At 37.3% G+C, this 19,780-nt stretch overlaps 1 protein-coding gene across 1 annotated transcript in view; it reads right to left on the minus strand.

Moving 5' to 3' along the window:
• The window catches only part of tsnare1 (T-SNARE Domain Containing 1), a 337,313-nt gene that overhangs the window by 33,469 nt on the left and 284,064 nt on the right, over positions 1–19,780 (minus strand). Inside the window, exon 11 of the mRNA XM_017434702.2 lies at positions 12,925–13,030. Coding sequence (XP_017290191.1) covers positions 12,935–13,030 — 96 coding nt within the window. The 3' untranslated portion in view covers positions 12,925–12,934. The remainder of the gene's footprint in view (positions 1–12,924; positions 13,031–19,780) is intronic.

Raw genomic sequence — 19,780 nt, forward strand, 5'->3', positions numbered from 1 at the left:
CCCTCTACCAAGTTCGTCAGTGCTTTCACCTGGGCCATTGAAAAAGAAATCACTGAGTCCCAGCAGATGGAAACGGACCCCGGCAGAGGCCCACCAGGGAGACTGTACGTACAAGAAGCAGTCCGAGCCAGAGTGTTGGACTGGCTTCACTGTAGTCGGTTTACCTGTCATCCAGGTATCAACAGAATGTTGAGTTTGACCACTAGATACTTGTGGCGTACACTGTCATCTGATGTCAAGGAGTTTGTGGCAGCCTGCGCCACATGCGCCCGCTTCAAGTCCAGCAGTCGTCCCCCTGCAGGTCTCCTACAACCTCTGCCAGTTCCCAGCCGCCCGTGGTTCCACATCGCATTGGATTTCATTACTGGTCTACCCCCATCTCAAGGAAACATGGTAATTTTGACTATCATTGACCGTTTTTCTAAATCAGCTCATTTCATTCCTCTACCTAAGCTCCCATCAGCCTACGATACCACTCAACTCATGATTCAGCACGTGTTCCGGATCCATGGGATACCTATGGACGTAGTATCCGATCGAGGTCCACAATTCGCTTCACAAGTTTGGAGGCCTTCTGCAATGGTCTAGGAGCGAAGGTGAGTCTCACATCTGGGTACCACCCTCAATCAAATGGACAGACCGAATGCTGTAATCAGGAGCTGGAGGTTGCCCTGCACGTTCTGGCAAGTGATAATCCCTCATCCTGGAGCAAACAACTCACTTCAGAGTTCGTTAACAAAAATAGAGGGACCAGGACAGCAAAAGAAGAATCAAGCTCTATGGTTTTATCAAATGATCTCATGTCAGATTATTGTCAGCCAGTCAGGTTCTGACAACTTCAGAAACTGAGGGCCTGAGCTAATTCTCCTGTCCAAAGAGATTCAATAAGGAACACACAATCTCAGTCACATTTACAATGTAAAATAAAAAGTGAAGATGAAACAGTTCAATAACTGCTGTGATTAGATTACCCAGTTCAAGGTTCTTTTACCATGATCATTGGACTATTTCAGGCAAGGACAAAGAGTAAATTTTATATATAGTCTGTTAAATCTTTTGACTAATTTTCAAACTTGGAAAAAAATAAAACACACATTTTATATTCATTTTAAATACATTTCCAAAGATTTCATAACTTAAAAGAAGATATTTTTTCTGTCTATGAATCATTTTATCTTTAAGTCCTAAAAGAGGTGTAAGCAAGAATGTAGAACACTGTGTAGATTAGATATTCCATGTGTGGAAACTTTCAAGGTAAGACTTTATCCAGACGTGATACCAGAGAATTAGTCAAAGCAGGATGACAGTTTAGACAGTTACTGGGAAGATGAGTGGAGGTCACACTTTACAATCTCATTACAGGGCAATCCTGGAAGAAAACATGCTTAAGGCTTCAAAAGAACTTAAGACTGGAGAAGAGGTGTTCAGATCCAAATCTGTCTAAGAAAACCTTTTAAAGATTGAAATTGTGGTCAGTTACACCCTTTAGAGCCTAGATGACATACAATAATACTTTTAATTAAAAAAGCTCACATGAGAAAATTGTTTATCTTAGTTTTTTTAAGTGGAAAGAGAACATAAAACACTTAAGAATCTGAATTATTATAGCTAAAACTGATCTTAACAAGCAGCACATTGAATCAGTCAAAGTTTATTTTTATAGCACATTTTAAAATCAACTGACATTAACTGATAAAATACAGAATAAGAATTTGTCAGATCTACTTGTGCTTTACTAATGTTGCAGTGATATTGATTAGCTTTGAAATTTTATATATTTGCCATTTTTTTGTGTTTTTCAAATTGTCTTTTCTTTTCATAGCTATTGCATGTATCATCTGATTCTAACTCAACCCATTTCATATGAACAGACTCATATCTTGAACCAGACTACCTGAGATTTAATGAGTTGATCCAGATTCTCTTAAGTAAAAGCTAACATACTGCTAATGTTTAGTGAATTTATAGGTACAATAAAAACTATATGTTTATATACATGTGAAAGGAGAAAGGAAAAAAAGAAAGACCAAACCTTTCCTGTTTAAGGTCAGTTAGGATACCTAAAATTATTTGTATTTGATAAATGCCTGAATAATGATACATACCATTTTTAGACCATTTTCTGCCTGATTTAATGTCAGACAGTGAGAAAAAAATGTTTTTTTTTTAACAGTGCTTTTTTAAAATTTCACAGTGTGTGTAAACATCTGGTTTTAGGTGTATGCATCCTAGTGTTTGTTCACACTGGCCTCTATGTTAGTTTATCCTTTTTGACATGGTAAATAGCATACCCCATGGTACTACATCTCTATTAAGCTAGACATTGATTCACTGATGGGGTACAAGTCAGGGGAAATGTGGAGTTCTATGTCTTGCTCAAGGACACTTCAACATGTGGCTGCATACTGCCAGGAATCAAACCTCTCCCTCTCGTGCTGGAGGACAGCTGCTCTAACCACTGATCCACAGTCGCCCATTGCTAACATCCTATCACCTACAAACTAGACAAAAGATAGTACACTCTACTAGATAAATGATCTTGTTAGCAACTTAAGTCATCTCAATCTGAGCTTCTAAAACTGGATCAAACTTAATATTAATTAAAGGGTGTTATTCGCTCTTGGCATGAGTGTGGGCTGATTAATAGACATGATCTTTTTTACGTGGTGTGATGAGGTGCAGAAATAAAGCTTGCAAAGAAGATAGGTTTAGACCCAGTAGAAATATAATTTATTTGCCAAGATAAGCTATAGTTAGCTCAAAGGAAGTGGTAGTTGGCATATTTGGATTTTGGTTGTTGGAGCTAGAGAGCCCATAGCCATGACCAACAAAGTTTGAATTATGAAGTGTTGAACATTTCATTAAATCTGTGATCCTGTCCTCATAGTACCTCAGGGACGTGCGGTCAGGGGAGGCAGGTGAGGCAGAGCCTCTCCTGTCATCATGACAAGAAAAAAAAATGATAACATAAAATGAATATTAATATTTGTCCACTGATCTTTATGTATGACTAATTTCGAACATTTTTTATAGTCAAAATAGCTGAAATTGCATATTTCCTGTTCAACTACAAGGGTTAAATGTGAGGTGCGGCAACAACGAGCCAAGCATCCCCTCTGAATGCGCAATCCATCACAAACTGGGTTGATACATACAATTGGCGCATGCCTGTTGCCGTATCTCTGCATGTTGCCAATATAATGTTTCATAGACGTTTGTATACCCTGATTTTCTACAGTCTGGCTAATGTCTTTAACCATTTACGTTTAATGTTTGTTAGTGACATATTTTGTTTTGCTGAGGGGACATAAAACCACAGTGAAAAGGCACAGGGTGAGGCAGGGCACTACACTGCTGCACTGAAGGGGGCATACATGAGGCAAAAGGTGCTTGTTGCTGCTGTCCTTTTACGCAGAAGCGAGTGAGAGTCAAGCGCACTGCCGCGAGCTGTTAATTTTTGTGTTTTGCTCTGTTGGACTGCCAAAATGGTAATTGTAACATTTTTTCTTATCTTTACGTACCTTTAATACGTACCTTATGTGTGTGTGTGTGAGAGAGAGCGTGTGTTTGTGTGTGTGTATGTGGCCATGTATTTGATACATTGTGGGGACAATTTTCCTAACATATACTACCTTGTGAGGACCAACTGCTCCTTGTGGGGTCCAAAGCCTGGTCCCCACGATGTTTTTGGGTTAGGGGTTAGGTTTAGGACTAAGATGTGAATTGAGTTTAGGTTTGGTTTAGGGTTAGGTATGTACTGGTAATGGTTAGGGTTAGGGTAAGGGTCAGGGTTAGGCTGTAGTTAGGGTGTAGAAATGAATGGAAGTCAATGGAAAGTCCCTGCAAAGATAGAGAGACATAACATGTGTGTGTATATGTGTGTGTATGAAGAACGCTGATGAGATGCGAAATAACCAGTAACCAATTGAATAAGCTACCCTTTTGGGTTTATATATTTGCAAATCTGACTCTAAAGGAGTCTAAAGGAGTCCGTGCCTCACCAACCACGAACTGCACGTCACTGTAGTACCTACCTACTAGTAGTTTTAAAATGTGAATACATCCCTGATAAAACCCCATACATTTAATTATCTGATGAAAAGTCTGTATACTTGTACGTTTCTATAAATATTCCCTTTAATAATGGCAATAAAAGCTGAAAAAAGTACACTGTTTGTGTATGAAGAATGAACAAATTGCTATATATTTTAATACTAGGTCAAGTTTGGTTTTCTCCCAAAACAACAGCAAAAATACCAACACATAAATTAACCATGTGATCACATGAACATGTTGAAAATGTTCCAAAATCACATGGGAAATGTGCAAAACCTGTTTGACAAGTTAAGTGATTTTCCACTTAACATGTCATGTAGGTTGTTTCAACAGAACTCAACAGCATGCACTTTTGCAATGGTCCGTAATTATTCTGTAACACAATTTCCCGCTGAATTTATCCAGCATGTCATTCTGTAATTACTAATTAGCTTGCATCTAGAGCTTTAGTGACAGTTCATGGGTTTTAAAAGGCCTATGTAATGTGAGTTTTGGGATCTGTACTGATTCATGAAAATCCTGACCTCAGATTTCCTCTGTGCAAATGAGCTATCTGCATGAACAGTTTAATTTTAATATTACGGTTCTTCTCAGTTTAAACATATCATAATGTACAACTTAGAAGAGCTTTACTGCTTCTCTCAGATTTTTTTAATTATTAATTTTTTCCTTATTGTGTTTGATATTTTTTAACTTGTTTGAGTCCTTCACGTTCAACATTTTTGAACAAAAATATATATGAGCCATTTTGATTTATGAAATGGTCACTGAAACATCCTTTGTTAGGGTGAAGAATGTTACTATGACATCAACCAGCACAGTGAAGAAAATAACCAAAACATCTACAAAAATTTTTAGCACAAATAAATTATTATATTTACTCAAACACTGTGTACACACAATGGGTTACATAATACTTTTATTAAAATAGCTACTTTAAAAATAAAATTGTTTAGGTCTGAATATAATTCTAAAATATTTTATAATCTTGTGTTTATTTTAGCTGCTGTTAACAGCAAACCTCTGGAAAATAAATAATAAAATGGACTTTGACTTATGTGGTGTGACTCGGAACACTGGTAGAATAAAAAGGCTTAAAATAATTATTTAACTTATCAGCTAACTTTTAATAAAGGTTACTACAAAACTGGACATTTAAAGTGTAAATTGGCATTAACTATTGTTTGCAGGGGGACTTTAATCATGCAGCAGAATACTTAAAACAATCAGTTTCAAAATGATTGACATTTTACAATTTAGGTAAAATTTTAATTTGAGTTTAGTTAATGGACCTATACAACATATTTCAAATTAATGTAGTGAAATGGCGAAAATTTACCTTAAATAATTTATATATATATATATATATATATATATATATATATATATTTATTTATTTATTTTTTTTTTTTTTTTCTTATATGGGTTCTGTTGGAGTGTTTGAGCCATGACCTTCAGCATGCACTGAGGCAGGTGGGAAGCAACTGGGATGAGAATCAGCTCCTCCTCCTGTGAAAATGGTTCTCAACAGGAAGGAAGTTGGAAAGCTCTCTCTTTGTCTAGGATGAGTCTCTGCCTTAAACAGAGTTCAAGTATCTGAGAGTCTTGTTCATGAGGAATGACAGGATGGAGCAGGAGAAAGATTCATGGATCTGGACCTCATGTTCAGTCATGAAGCACTGATTTTGTCTGTCTTGGTGAAGAAATAGTTGAGTCAAAAGGCAAAGCTCTCAACTTACTGGTCTGTCTATGTTCCAACTTTTTCTCATGGCCATGAGGTATGAATCATGACATACAGAAAGAGATCTCGGATACAAGAGGCTAAAATGAACTTCCTTCATAGGATGCCTAGGCTCAGCTTTGAAGATTGGGCGAGGACCTTGTCATCCAGGGAGCTCATTTTAGAGGCACTGAAAAGAGCCAGCTGAGGTGGTTTGAGCATCTGATTAAGATGGGTGAGTAGAAATTTCTATCATGTTTTTCTGTGTTTGTCTGGACAGAACAGGTTGTTGAGACTGAAGTGGAGTGTAAAAACATAGAAGAACAGGTAGATGAACAATGTTTTATCAGATTATTTACAATAATATATATTTTAGATAAAAATAATGTGATGGTGTGATTTGTTCTACCCCCCCTTATTCTTCTCTCTGGGTGCCATCTTTTGTGTGGTTTACTGCTTTTGAGTGGTCAGATGGCCCTGCAGCATTTCCTTCTCTACTTTGTTCTAGTTTACAGACACCAGTGTTGCTATATTGTTATACAATTATCATGTATGTCTCACCTTTTCACAAGATTGTAGTTTACAGGGATGGAATGCTTACTATCTTATTGTAAAATGATCTATGTCATATCTCATCTTGACATTCTTTCTCTCTCTCAGAATGCCTTTGTTGTTGTATTCAGAGGACCACATGCTGCCATTTTCATCAGGCCAGTGTAATTTTGCATAATGCAACTATCTTATACATTGCCAAAGATGAAAGTTACCTATACTTTAACTGACCTCTCTCTCTCTGTTTCTCTCTGTTTTAAGGTTGCCCTGAGGAAATTATTGCCTGATTGATTTGTATACAGTACGTTCTACTTCACTTGATTGTCTATAACCACCAAGGCTCCAGGCCAAAATAAGTACACTAGTTCTTTTACTTTGTCCATGGAATGCACTATTTGGCTTTATTGTCACACTGGGAATACTAAAGTACGTACACATATTTAAGAGGACCATCTGCAGAGATTGTGTGTCTCCATTTGTGGTAGGCCATCTGGGCTAAAAAAGCTCAGGCCAGTTTTTTTTTTTTTTTTTTTTTTGTCTCAGTCCAGTGAAGAGCCCACTAAATATATCTAGTTATAACTCCAAAACTTAACCAATAAAATATAGTGTTGTGTTTGAAAACATCATAAAGCTAAAATTAATAATCAAAAAAATATAAATTTATAATGTTGTGTGTGTGATAACAGCAAGTCATTGCACAAGGATACATTCAAAAACTATGTTTTTATGGAACGCCATGCTGTAATTATGCACAATTTAAAAAAATAATAACAAAAACAAGAAAAAGCTATAATAATAAAATAATAATATAATAATTTATAATAATAAAAGAACTGGACATAGTTGGGCTAAATGTGTGCATTTCCTGTTTTAATGCTCATTTTAGACATCAAAATATTATAATTTATTTTCCCTGTCTCCAGTATTTGCATTTTTTTGGAGACTGATAAATGATCTAAAAGAGGAGGCAGGGTTTCCCTTAGAAAAGAGGCTAAGCCCGGTGGTAGGTGGCTGTTTGCCGGCCGATCATTGGCTGCCCATGATTTAGTAAAAAAAATGATTAAAGTTGACAGGAAAGTTGAAAATATGTCTATTTATTATATGATATTGTAAGATATTTGTGTCAAATATTTACACAACTACAGTTTTACAAAAAAGGCACTTTTGAAATACTTTTTTTAAACAAAAATACAATTAAAATAACTACAAATTGTTTGCCCCTAATTTGAATCCTAATTTAAGTCACATTTACAAATAAATTAAATTAACATAAATGAAAAAGTGCTTTTTTGTGGCACAAGCTGCATGTTGGATTTACTGTTCAACAAGGATAAATTAGCACGCGTCATATTAATATTTTCACTAAGTACAAAACATGCTTACCATATTCGGTCTTGTAAAGCCACCTGCTGAATTTCAGCTCAATTAACCATCGTGGTCTATGATCACTCCTTTTTATCGAGTTTTGAGCCGTTTGATTATCTTTGTGATTTCTCACAGAGGGATCATATAGATGCTGATACAGGCGAACCAGCTCAGCTGGAGCACCGAAATCGTCCATTTTGAATGAAGTGAGGCGCGTGCAGCCCGCACAAAATTACTAAAACTGGGAGGTGCACAGTCGCGATGCAACTGCGTGGGGCCTTCAGGCAGGGGTGGGGACAGCGCAATTGCGTCACTGTTGGCGCTCGCACTCTCGCACGGTGATCAACGCAACAATTTGATGCGGGTGGAAAAAAAAAACGTGTATAAAAAATGACGTGTTTTATAATAAACAAGCAGAGCTTAGCCTGGTGGCGGAACAGGGAGAGGCTTTTAATACACTGGGGGAAACCCTGGAGGAGGTAAAATTAATAGAAGTACTTTTAAAATGTGATTTATACAAGAACATCCAAAATAGTTGTGGGATGGAGATTATAAAATGTGTATAACATCAAAAGTATTTTTTTTTGCAGCCAATCCTATAGCAACTGCTGCTGTAGGCAAATTTGTTTACCTGATTAAATCTAGTAGTAAAATCACTTAAACAAATGATAAAACAGTGGAGCAATTATCTCAGTAATACTAAAGAAAGACTGGCATTCAAATATTTGAGAGGACTTATTGAGTTTTCCAAGCTTGTTAAGGTTTGTGCTGACAATTAACTAAAATCAAGAAGTAATGTTATTTCTTTCCAATGGTAATAACACTACTTATTGTTTCTCAGTCTTACACACACATATACACACACACACACACACACACACAAAGATTTGTAGTAATCCTGCCTCATCTGCTAAAAAACGTATTTGGCTGATTCCTATAAACATAAAGCACTGTTAATCTGAGATCAGAGTAAATACAGCTGAAGCAGAATGCTGCTTGAAATACATATATGGTACAAAAAACAAACAAACAAAAATCAACACATCAGTTAAACCTTGCACATATTACATTTTGACAATACATTTCGCAGATGTAAAAAAATAAAATGTGAAATTTTGCAAAACAGATTAAATTAGAACCCAAGGAAGAATCAGAGTAAAGGTCACAGAACTTATTGAATGGATTCAATTGAGTTTTAGAAAAGCACATGGATTATCTTGCAAAATAATTTGTGCAAAATGTTACTGCAAAGTCATGAGAACAAGACCAAGAATCTAAAGTAAACAAGGGAAAAAAGGCGAAATCAACAAGATTTAAACATGGCTCTGTTGTCACTCTGTTTGTAGAGGAGAAATAAGTACAGCCTTTTTAACATGTTACTTAGCTAAAAAAATGTCTTATGACTTTGTCTGGTGGAAATGTCACCAGTGTTCCAACCACTATTAAAACCTTTGTGTGGCAGCAGTTTAAATAACTGCATACGATGGGATAAAATGAAATGTGATGTGTCTAATTACACCCAGATAAAAAAAAAAAAAAATGTTGAAACAAACCTGTGCATAGACAAAATTTGTAATAAATAAATAACTTTTAAAAAAATACCTGTAGACAACATCAGGATTTTATTCAAATGAGTGAGAAATCCCAGCCCTTTTGTAGCTCCGTAGCTTAGAAATACTTTACAATAGAAAGATCATTTAAAGTTTAAGCAGGTCACAGAAAGTTGGTCTTCATCAGACTCAACTGGTATTTTAGTATTTTTAGTTTGTACACAATCATAGTTTTATAATTTGAAGGGACTTTACCCAAGAATGTTGAACTTAGAATGTGATTATGTCACCCACTAAGATTTGAGCTGTTTAAACTTCACAAATAGTTGTGAAATGTTTATTTCCACAATCTTTCCACTTCTTATACAGTTGATACATCCAAATATAGTTTTGTTCTTATTTCACCCAGAGTGTCTTTCTGAAATTTCCTCAGACAGCACACACCCAAATTCTCATTGACTTCCACTTTGAGTTCTGAATTTTCTATTAAAGTCTGAAAGACAAAGTTTATTTAAACCTATTATATCTCTAACATAAAATACAGTAGAAGTAAAACTATAATGTGTGATGGCCAGATGTTTCTGCCATATACAGTTCAAGATGTTTTTAATTTGTGTAGCTTTTACACAGTGACTGTTTGAGCCATAATTTTTACTCTGCCTTTCTCATAAAGACTGTTGTCAGTGAGTGAGAGACAAAGGTGATGTGGTTACCATGGGGACCATAGTGAGCCACTGGCATTGTAGCAACTTGCAAAACGTCAGGTTGACATTTTGTCACCTTAGAATATTACAAAATTAAGTCCTCCTACTGGCTTTTAGGCAGTAGCTGTATTGGCATCTTTCAAATTGTCTTCAGACATTTTAAAGTTTAATACTGTTTAATATTTTCTTTACAACATGTTTTCACCCTGATCTCCTCTTTCCACTCAAACCTTCTTTTATTTGACACCACCTGACTTGTTCTTCCTTCTTCCTTCCTAGCATAAAAGGCAGAAACAGACGTTGTGTTCATTAAGGTAAAAGAATAAATTGAATTTAATTTAAATCAAATCAATTTGTTTGTCTCCTAGAATCAATGAAAAACACATAGGGTAGTTATGCATTTAGATGGTTATAAAAAGTGCAGAGTATACTCTTGTTGACCTCAAAGCTGTTGTGCTTCCTTAAGAGATACAATGAAATGTCAGGATCTGGGTTTTTTTTTTTGTTAAATTTATTGTTTATTTAATTCTGTTATTTGGTTCCTGTATTTTGCTTTGTCAGTTGGTTCTTCGCTCTCTGCGCTCTTCTCATACTCTCTTGTCCTCAGTCAATTATTTGTTAACCTGCCGCGCCCATCTACACCTGCCCTGAGTTTGTAATCACTCACCTGTGCCCACTTCTCCTAATTTCCTGCAGCTTTTAAAACCTGGTCATTTCCCCCACTTGTCGCTGGTTCATTGTGTTTCTCTGCTGAGCTTCCTGGTTTTTTGTCGTGTCTCACCCATCATGGTTTTGAAGTCCTGTTTTGTTATTTAGTTTAGTTCAGGAGTCTCCAATCCTGGTCCTCAAGGGCCACTATCCTGCATGTTTTACTTGTTTCTCTGCTCCAACACACCTGATTCAGTGGTTAAATTACCTCTTCATGTTCTGCAGAAGCCTGTTAATCACCCATTGATTCAAATCAGGTGTGTTGGAGCAGAGGAACAAGTAAAACATGCAGGATAGTGAACCTCGAGGACCAGGATTGGAGACCCCTGGTTTAGTTGCTGCCTTGTCAGCCCTTTGTTTTCCTTTTGTAAATTTATTTGCTTTTGAGTTCCACCTTGTCTGTCTGCATTTTGGGTCTGACCAACTCTCCACGTATCGTGACAGTAAAGATATTTTAATCCGAACCACAGTTATCAAAATGAAATTTGACAACTTGGGTAAACTTTTTATAACTGAGAAGCTAAATTTAAATTATATTATATTATAATTATATTAGAAAAACTGTGAGTTGTTGGGATTGTTTAGCATCTTGGGTAAAACTGAAGTTCAGAGTAATTTGGACAAAATAAGAAGCCAGTGATCTACAGGCTTTACTTTATCTGTGACACTCCTTCATGAGTAAAGTGCTGAGCGTCAATAAAGCTTTGAACACACAGTAAACAATAAAACCAGACAAAAGTACACTTCACAACCAGCTTGTTTCTTTTATTAGCTTTTGGACTGTCATGCTGTAACCGCTGTGTCCAGCGAGGTCTGACTGTCAGCTGCAGAGCCTCAACATGGGCTTCTCACCATGGGAGCATTGATCTAGCCTGCTGTTTCATGAAAAGAACACTTTGTTCCAAATACTTTCTATTTTCTCTTCCCCCAAAAGCAAAGAAATGACAATCAATACTTTATGCAAGCAGAGACATCTTGTATTGAATGTCTAGAAAAAAAAACTGTAGCAGGAAAGCTTTTTAGCTATCAGGAACAAAAGATTATAATAACATTAGTAACTTACAGCAGCACTGTTCTACTTGCTGGAGAGTAAACCTCATTTATCAGAAATTTAAACAAGTGAAAAGGTCAAGATTTAAAAAAAAAGATTCATTCTATTCCCCCCAAAAACAAATTAATAAAAAAATTATTAGAACTTATTGTTCCGTATTTTCCTAATAGACCACTGCAGGTTTACATGTGGATATAAAAGTAAAATGGGAGGCAGAGCTATCAGTTATCAGGCTCCTCTCATGTGTCACAGTTTCAGTCTGTGAGGCTGACACACTGTCTAGTTTTAACACTATGCATAGGGCTTTCCTTTTTGATAAATCATATAGTTAAGGTTGGCCTGGGTTTTCTGAGACTGCTTGAGGACAAACTGACAGCATTTCCTCACTCTGTTGCTGTCATTAGTTTCTTGTGCCTATAAAACTACACCTGGACCAATATCTTTGTTTGTCTGTATCTCTTTCCTGCCCTCTCAAACCCCAGCTGGTCGAGGCAGATGGCCATCCATCCTAAGCCTGGTTCTGCTGGAGGTTTTCTTCCTGTTAAGAGGGAGTTTTTCCTGTCCACTGTCACCAGTGTGCTGCCCAGGATGGAAGATAGCAATGAAGTGAAGATTCAACACATCTACTAGCTTCCTTAGATAAGTTTTTACTGATTGGTATTTCATAATGTACTGTGTATGAATGCAGTTACAAGTGAATAAAATTGACTAATCTGATTTCAATCTGTTGATTCTGAAGGCCCGGGCAGATTTCATACAGCCTGGCAACATAAGATAGCTGAATTCTGATTGGACAAAAACTCTAACCTAAAAACAACAGCACTGGAAGGAGCATAATATTACATGAAGAGAATATGAATATTTTTAGATATCTAGGGTAAATAAATTAAAAATTTAATTAACCTTTATCATAATTATGGTCATGATTTCTGGTTATGTTAGGTCAGCAGAGAAGGCCTTGCTGGCGCTGACGGCCCACCACTGCACGATGTGTGTGTGTTTTCAGAATATTTTAACATTACTACACTTAAAAAAAAAGCATTACAACCCTCATGGGGTGAAAATACAGGTTGACAAAATTGCCTGACTTCATAACAAAGTGACCTCTAAAAATCAACAAAATAAGATAAACACTGCAAAATGCAACAATAAAAGTGACAATGTTAAAAGTCTGATCCAAGGAATGTAATGCCATGCTGTGTTTTTTCTGGCTCTTACCTGACTTGTCTCATTTTCTTGATGAAACAGCAATGATAAGAATGAGGATGGCGAGGATACCAGCTCCAGCCAGAACAAGGTAGCACTTTCTTTTCCTCAGCTGTCTCTGTGAACAGGAAAAAAAGCAAAATTAAGTGTCCTAATACACCTGTATAGGCTTTATATTATGGCCTTGCTACTTTTAGCTTTTAGCAATGGTTTTAATAATTTTGCTTCTGTTCTGCTTGTTTTAATGTTAACAGTTCAGTTTCAGCTTCTTCAACAAATTTAAACAAAGTAATTCAGAACTTAGCAGTCACTCTGCATTTTCACAAAGAATGCAAATGTCTCTAGTTTAAAGGTGTTCTGATGTTTTAAAGATGTATGAAGCTTATCATTGAAAATATTAGGCATGATTTCAAACATATGCCACAGACATGTATACACTTTCTGTTTCAATTTCTTATTAATTCTGAAAAAGCAGAACCTTTCTATGAGAATGCTTAAACGTGTGTATATGTGTTAGGCCTGCAATCACACAAATATCTTCATTTAAAATGCATTATTTTATCAGAAAATATTTAGATGTACACCATAAATTCATCAAGCTTTCAAACTTCAAGAAATGTGAAAAACAATAGTAAGACAGCAGTGTGACCATGAGTAATTTAGTATTAAAACTGGTTGCAAATTCTTTGTACGCCATACAATGTACTAATAAAAGTCACAATATATAATCAAGCCACATGTTTTGATGTATTTTTTGTATCTTTTTTTTTCTAAAGCTAGGTTAAGAGATGCAATCTAGTAATTGTGACAGAGATGATAAATTTACTGCTACTTACTGGGCCTTAATTCTTATTCACTGGCTCCCTAAACTGGGTGCTACTTGAGTACCATATAGCAATGTAAACCTGACCTGACTGGAAAATAAGTAATTTAAAAGTGAAGTGTAAGATATGGCAGTGGTTCCCAATTTTTTTTTTTTTTTGTTTGTTTTTGACTCACAAATTAAAAGTTGCAAAGATTTAGCTTAAGTGTACAAATATTGCTTAAGTCATTTAACAATGAGCCTTGTTAACAATGAACCTTGTTAAATGAGGACATATTAACAAGTATTAAGGCACACAAAAACTGCCTGGTCAAAAGTTATACATCACACACTTTACTTTAACTATTTAACTGATACAAATTTCTGTTTCATTTTTTAAACATCAGTGGTATAATTTAGATTTCAAAAGAGCCAATCATTTCCTTCACACAGCATATGAGTTGTATTCATCCATCTCAATTGCCATGGCTCAAAAAAAAAAAAAAGAAAAGAAAAAGAAATGTTAGTTGTGTTAAGCAAAAGTCTTGCAGGAAATAGAGTGCAGTGCCAGGGTTAGAGGATATTTAAATATTTTTTTTTATGCTGCTTGTCTCCTCAGGCGGTGATGATGTGTTCGAGTGCAGAATCTATGTTGTTTTGAAATGCTTTTTCTCCTATTTTTTCCAGCCTGTTTTCTGCTACAAAGGCAGCGAGAGCAGTGGCGTTAGACCAGAGACGAGGCTGGAGTCTTTAAATCCTGACGCGCTTCAAAGCGCGGAGAGAGCAATTCATCTTCTTATCTGAGACTCAAAACAGGCTTTCTGTGTGGAAGAGAGCGGGAGAGGGGGAGAGCGAAGAGGCAAAGAAAAAAAAATGCTGTCGAGTAATTTTCCGTTTAAACGTTCCACTCCACAACAATTTGCATAAGCAGCCCTGCGCCTGTGATAAGAAGATTGGTAATTTTCAAAGGCTCTGTGGGGATTGAGAATTAAAAGCCTTTCTCCACTATCTCCCCTCATGCAGCTGGCCACCACAGATTCCCCTGCTTCTCTCACGCATTCCGTCCTAAACTACGCCTTATAAACTTTCTCTTCCTCTTTCCCAGTCTCTTCTTCTTTCTCCTTGCTCCAACAATATAGTCTCTTCGTCTCTCTATATACCATACATTCTTTCCTGTCTTTTTTATATCCCTGTGCTGCTGTTATTTTGGGAGAACATGGAAATAAACAGGGTAGAGTTGGGAACAAGACGAGGCTTAGTTTAACAAAGAAAGTGTTTCAGGTTTTTTTTTTTTTTTTAAACCAGAATTTTACAGATTGCAGGGCAAGCTAAGAGTTGCTCTTGTCATCAGCAACTTAACCTCTGAGGCAAAGTGTCCTACACACTCATACTCCAGGGCCTATGAAGGGTGCACATCCTTCAGAATAAAATACTGCCTTCCTCACACTCTTCTGAATCAAACTTAGGCCCCGTCCACACAGAAAAGCTGTTTTTCCAAAACCATATTTTTCCCTGGTAATCACAGCAGCATTTTTAGAAATGTTTTCATCTGTACAGAAACAGAAAATGACCCAAATGCTGTAGTAACTATGCAGGACTGTTTGTGGTGCTGCAATGCTTCCATGAAAATACACAACTAACAGCCAAGAAAAAAAAAAAAACTATAAACCATAAACACAAGGAAAAAAAAGAAAAAGAAAAGACAAGGATGGTGAACACAAGAGCAAAGAACAAATCTTTTTTTGTGGATTGATGACAAAGTGGAACTTATACTTTTTGTCACAGCTGTATCAGTCCAAATACTCTGATGTAATGGACAGTTTCAGGCACAGTATCCACCAAGAGATGGAGGGAAGAGTATTCCCTTATAACAATTGAAGAGTTTGGGGTTAGTTCTTTGTATATAAGTGTAGGTTTTCTGTACCTATTTTCATTTCTTATGTTTTTAAAATGTATACTTGCTGTATATTGTTGATCTTTCTCAGTAACATTTGCTTTAGTGTTGTTGACAGTTCAATAAAGCAATTAAATACTATTTTTGCCCTTGATTAATTGGTGTAATTAGGGGCTTTTTTTTTCTCAGCTCTATTCAAAGCATTGCTATTGTTCATCAGGCTTGTCAGTTCATTGAAATAATACAGTAAACAAAGGTTTTGCTGTAGTTAAGCAACTGAAATAGGAGGCCACTGGGGTCAGTTAGTCAGGTGGAAGGTGGGACTATGACATCATTGAGTTCAAAAGGTTGAGTTTAGTCAGTCCACACGACAACAACATTTAAAAATGTTCTCAATGTAGAATATGGTTTAAAAAATACAGTTTAGGGACTTTTAAAACATTGTGTCTGTGTGAACGCAAGGCTAAAATAAAACAAAAAACCTTTGTATATCCACAAAATGCTGTTGCCATTGTAATGGGAAAAATACTGTTTCAGTGATTTTTGCTGCATGTGACCACCATGTTTTAGTTTAGTTAGGAATGCCTTTATTCTTATCCCTATAGGGTGCCTGGATGTATGTGTTATATGGTCCTTTTGTTTCCCCCTGACCCCTCCTGACTGTATGGAAATTTACCAGTATGTGCCTACAAGCCTATAAAGGATGTGTTCTTTATTTACCTTCCCTTTTGGTCAGCTATCTGACCCTTCTGTTCCCCCCGACCCCTCCTCATCCTACAATGGTATAAGAAGGGGGAGCTATCTGTAATACTTCAGACTCACTCTGTTGACTCACCTCAGCACAGTGATTCTCAGCTATATAGCTTAAATAAATTATCCTAAGTCAAAAATCTTTGTTGTCCTCTTTGGTAAAGAAAATTCCACAAAACCATGTAGAGTCTACAGTATACGGACGGTGTGCTTCGAATGAGTTCATAAGGTGCAGACACTACGCTGTATGAATCATTTAGATAGTCTGATGTTACATAAAGATGTAAAATCATAGACTAGTTAGTTGTTTAAAAGGGTGATGGCTTGTGAGGCAAAGTTCTTATGGTGGCTAGTTTTGGTTTGTAGGCTTCTGTATCCCCTGCCAGATGGGAGGAGTTTAAAAAGAGTGTGAGGAGTCAGAGGTAATTTTTTTCTGCCTTGTTCCTGGTTCTTGAAGTGTACAAGTCTTGTATGGGAATCTCTAATAATTGTTTTTGCTGTCCTCCCAGTTTGTTGCACTCTGTTCCTGTTCTGCTTGGTGGCTGCTGAATCACACTGTGATAGAGAAGTATGGAACTGTTTCAATGACTGGCAGTCCAAGTGCAGACTCTGCTGCATGTTCAGCTCCAGGTTGTTGTGGCTGCACTAAAGCACACGCTGCTCAACCTCCCTCCAGTATGCTGACTTGTCATTGTCTTGGATGATCTGTAAACTTCAGGAGTTTAATGGCTGGGTGTGAGTAGGTGCAGTCAATAGTGTTCAGGGAGAAGAGCAGTGGAAAGCGGACAACCCAGGGGGGCACACGCACTGGTCGTCTGTGTGTCTGAAGGGATTTTTCCTAACCTCACTTCCTGTGTGTCAGGAAGCAGAGGAAACATAGAGCTGGGAAAGTTTGGAGGAGACGATTTCTGGGATGATGGCATTGAATGCCAAACTGAAATCCACAAAAAGGATCCTGACATAAGTCACCGGGTGCTCTAGGTGCTTCAGGATGTAGTGCAGTCCACTATTAACTGCATCATCCACTGATCTGTTTGCCTGGTAGGTAAATTGAAAGGACTCCATCAGGGGTCATGTGATGTCCTTCAAATAATTAAAAAGTTTTCACAATTAAAGATCTCAGACCAACAGGCCTGTAGTCATTCAGACTTGGGATGGAGGGTTTCTTGGTGACTGGGATGATGATGGAGTGTTTAATGCAGGAGGGAACACAGCTCCAGGGATTTATTAAAGATCTGGGTGAAGATGGGGAGCCAGCTGGTCAGCCCAGGTTCTGAGGCAGGAAGGGGAGAGATCACCTGGTCCTATTGACAGCTGGCTTTTTCACAAAATAGTTCCACAAAATGTCCGCAAAGGCCAGTCTGTCTTTATGCTGCCTCTGGGCATTCATAAATCGAAGATGGAGCTAGCCACGTTCCACATAGACATGAGCTTTCAAAAATGCAGTGAGCATTGCAGAACCAAAGGAGGACTGGAGACGAAGCCAACTGCTTTGACATGGAGAGAAATGCATTAAATGTGTGACAGACATTCACCTCTGTTACTACTTCACTTCACAGGACAAAGGCATATCAGGGGTGGGTTAGCTTCAAACCCTCTCGCCACTTCAGTCCATTCAGAAGTCACACAGAGGTGGCCAGAAGGTGTCTAAGTCCGGGCTTGAACTGTTTTGTGAAAAAGCCTAGAGAGTTCTGGCCTGCCTGTACAGAGCATTGCCCCCCTCTGTAGGCCTCCTCCTTAGCCTGTTGTTCTGTCACAGGCACTTCACATTTGTTGTTTGGAACCCATTTTGAATCAGTTGTGGGTGATTTGAAGACATGTGATCAGCTCTGATGGCTCTGTTCACATTTGATGGTAAAATGTGTATCCGAAAACGTTTTGTGGCTGTGTGTAAAGATACACACACAGCCACAGAAGGCTGTCAGTATGCAACAAAGAGGACATCGTGCCTGGGTTGGGTCAGGAAGAGCATTCAAAGTAAAACAATTGCCAAATCTTTCATGCGAGATCACTTGCTGTGGCGGCCTCTGAAGAAGGGAGCAGCCATAAAAAAAAAACAACAACAAGGATTCGTAAGTTCACAGGGCTCAGTGTCAGATCAAAGACTGAAGAGTTTACCCTGTAAAAAACCACCACAGTAAAATACAATAAACTGACAGCTGTCAGCAGGTTTTACATAGCTTCAGTGTGAACATAACATCTGCTCTGTGTTCAGTTAGGTGAATATATTGCAAAATAAGGCTGTTCTGTGATTGACAGCACAATATAGTTTACAGTGAACCACAGCAAACAGCTCTAAACAAATACAACACGTATTAAACCAGATAAAATCAACAACACAATGTCCTGTAATCCCCTTTGATAAATAAAATCCCAACAAATGAACATTTTTTTCAGAAGGTATTTTAATTACCAATTTTATTAAATCGTTTAGCTGAAAAAACAAACAAACAAACAAAAACAACAGTTGTGAAAAATAAGTATTTTTAGAATATTCCCATTGATTGCTGTTCAATTATCTTTAATAAGCTGAATGAAGTTTTTTTAAAACAGGAAGTCCGCTCTGCTGCCACTGTGCGGTCACCACAATTCAGTGAACTGCGATTCAGAAAGTCTTACATTGCTGTTCAGACTGCTAAACATATATGAATAAAAGAAATCCAGACCATCTCCGAAGGTGGTTTGAGTGAAAATGTTTTCAATGTGCATGAGGAGAATTCACACCTATATGATATATACCATGTAAGTATGAAATGTCCCTCTCTCTCTATAGATATATATCTATATATAGCTAGATTTAAAAAAAAAATGTTTTGTTTGTTTAACAAAATACTGAATGACACTCTTTCCCGGTGTGAAGATACTACAGCACCATTTTTTTCCTGCAGTTGCTGTGGTGAACCATTGTACACTGCCTGGCCAAAAAAAAGTTGTCACCAAAAAAAAAGGTTACACACTCTAATATTTTGTTGAACTGCCTTTAGCTTTGAATATGGCATACATTTGTTGTGGCATTGTTTTGATAAGCTTCTGCATTGTGTGAAAATGATGTCTCATAATCCCTGAACCACTCTTTCACAATTTGAGCCCTGGCATTGTAATCTTGGAATATGTCAGTGCCATCAGGGAAGAAAAAAATACATTGATGGAATAACCTGGTCATTCAGATTATTCAGGTAGTCAGCTGACCTCATCCTCTGAGCACATACTGTTGCTGAACCTAGACCTGACCGACTGCAACAACCCCAGGCTTGTACAGTAGGCACTAGGCATGATGGGTGCATCACTTCAGCCGCTTCTCTTCTTACCCTGATGCGCCCATCACTCTGGAACAGGGTGAATCTGGATTCATCAGACCACATGACTTTCCATTGCTCCAGAGACCAATCTTTATGTTCCCTAGCAAATTGGAGCCTTTTTTT

The sequence above is a fragment of the Kryptolebias marmoratus genome, linkage group LG16 (assembly GCF_001649575.2).
Source record: "Kryptolebias marmoratus isolate JLee-2015 linkage group LG16, ASM164957v2, whole genome shotgun sequence".
NCBI lineage: Eukaryota > Metazoa > Chordata > Actinopteri > Cyprinodontiformes > Rivulidae > Kryptolebias > Kryptolebias marmoratus.